This window comes from Thunnus albacares, chromosome 11 (genome assembly GCF_914725855.1).
Source record: "Thunnus albacares chromosome 11, fThuAlb1.1, whole genome shotgun sequence".
Lineage (NCBI taxonomy): Eukaryota > Metazoa > Chordata > Actinopteri > Scombriformes > Scombridae > Thunnus > Thunnus albacares.
In genome coordinates this window covers 21,225,296-21,226,911 of record NC_058116.1, presented here as the reverse complement: position 1 = coordinate 21,226,911, position 1,616 = coordinate 21,225,296, and the positions used below count along the sequence as shown (strand labels likewise).

Here is a 1,616-nt window from a genome sequence, read left to right as displayed (position 1 = left end):
CTATAACATTCTTAAAATGTGTCTCCTAATTTCTGGTAACTTCAGGCCATACACAAGAGGATTCATAACTGGAGGAATGACAACAAACTCTAGTGACAGAAAAACAGCCATAAATGTGTTTATCTCCTCAAGATCATACCGGCTCAGGGCGGTATCACAAAATCCTGCGATGGAATATATCACAAAAGAAATAACGTGTGGCAGACAACTCTCTAATACTTTCCCTTTGAATTCTGCTGAGCTTTTCCAGCAAACGATTATTATTCGCAGATAGGTGTACAGGATGTAAAAAAGGGGAAAGAAAACTGAGGCTATAGTTAAAAGCATACCTACAATATTGTTGACAACTGTGGCAACACATGATAATTTTACGATTTTCCAGTTGGCACAAAACACTTTTTGTATCTTGTTGCCACATAAAGGAAGCCTCATGGACATGGAGTTACATACTGTAACACCAAAGGCCGAATAAATCCAAGCCATTGCTGCCAACTTGAAAACAGTTTTAGAGGTCATTTTTCTGTGGTAGTGTAAAGGATGACATACAGCAACATACCTATCGTATGCCATAATGCCCAGGATGATCATTTCATTGGAAGCATATGTGTAAATAACATATATCTGAGTGTAACAAGCAGGACGTGAGATCAAATGAGAGTCAGACAGAAGATCCATGAGGAATCTGGGGAAGAAGCCAGTAGAACCGTACAGAGCGTTGACAGATAAACAAGCAATAAACATATACATGGGCTCATGTAGAGTTCTTTCTCGAGATATCACCAGCATTATGACGAGATTAGCAGAGACAATAAAACTGTAGAGCAGGAGGCAAAAGACAAAGGCTGGATAGCGGTAGTGTCCAATGTTCACAAACAATGTGAGATTGAAGTAAAAGGAAACAGTATTGTTGTCCATTCCACTCACACTGAAACAGTGACAACGAATTTAGTATTTATGTCTTTGTTGTAATACGAACTCTCATTCCTGTCCACAGATATCAGTGGTCTGTGTAAAGGACTCTACACACTTTCACTATACTTACTATATGGTGGTCAATAATCTTCAGGTCTGTGCTACATTTTGCTCTCGGTTAGATCTGTAGACAAACCACCAGTGCAGGTAATGGGAGGAGATTTTTATGTTGTCTGACTCTGTACATGTCATCACAGTTTTTCTACTCTGGAGAATTATGATGCTAACATAATGATCTTAATAGTATGATAATTTGTTACTTGCCCACAATGTGTCTTAAAAGTTCAAATATTATAATAGTAATAATAATAATAAAACTTTATTTTGGTGGCTTCCGGTTTGTTTTGGTATGGAGTAGATGTGTTTTCGTGGAGCGCCACTTCTACTTCACCTTTTATCTCACCCAAAAGCCATTCAATTTCTATTTCTACATGTCAGGTGTGGGTCATAACGTTCTAAATAAAATGACAAAACCAGGTAAAGGAAAGAGACAAGTAAAGGGTTCAAGAGAAGAAGATTCAGGTGATAACTTGACAAAGCTAGCAGGCATGGGAGAAGCTAATCTAACACTGTGAGTGTCCCCACTCAAGCTACCAATGAGGATGGCCTGGCCATCACCCGCCACCACGGTTCATGGCTACATC

At 39.0% G+C, this 1,616-nt stretch overlaps 1 protein-coding gene across 1 annotated transcript; it reads right to left on the bottom strand.

The window, feature by feature from the left end:
- LOC122992828 (olfactory receptor 10J4-like) lies at window positions 1-915 on the bottom strand. Its single transcript, XM_044366789.1, has one exon. It carries the CDS (start codon window positions 913-915, stop codon window positions 1-3), a length of 915 nt encoding a protein of 304 aa, XP_044222724.1.
- Window positions 916-1,616: the final 701 nt, after the last annotated feature.

Coding starts and splice junctions, on each gene's coding strand:
- LOC122992828 (XM_044366789.1), bottom strand. CDS start 915: ATGGACAACAATACTGTTTCCTTTTACTTCAATCTCACATTGTTTGTG.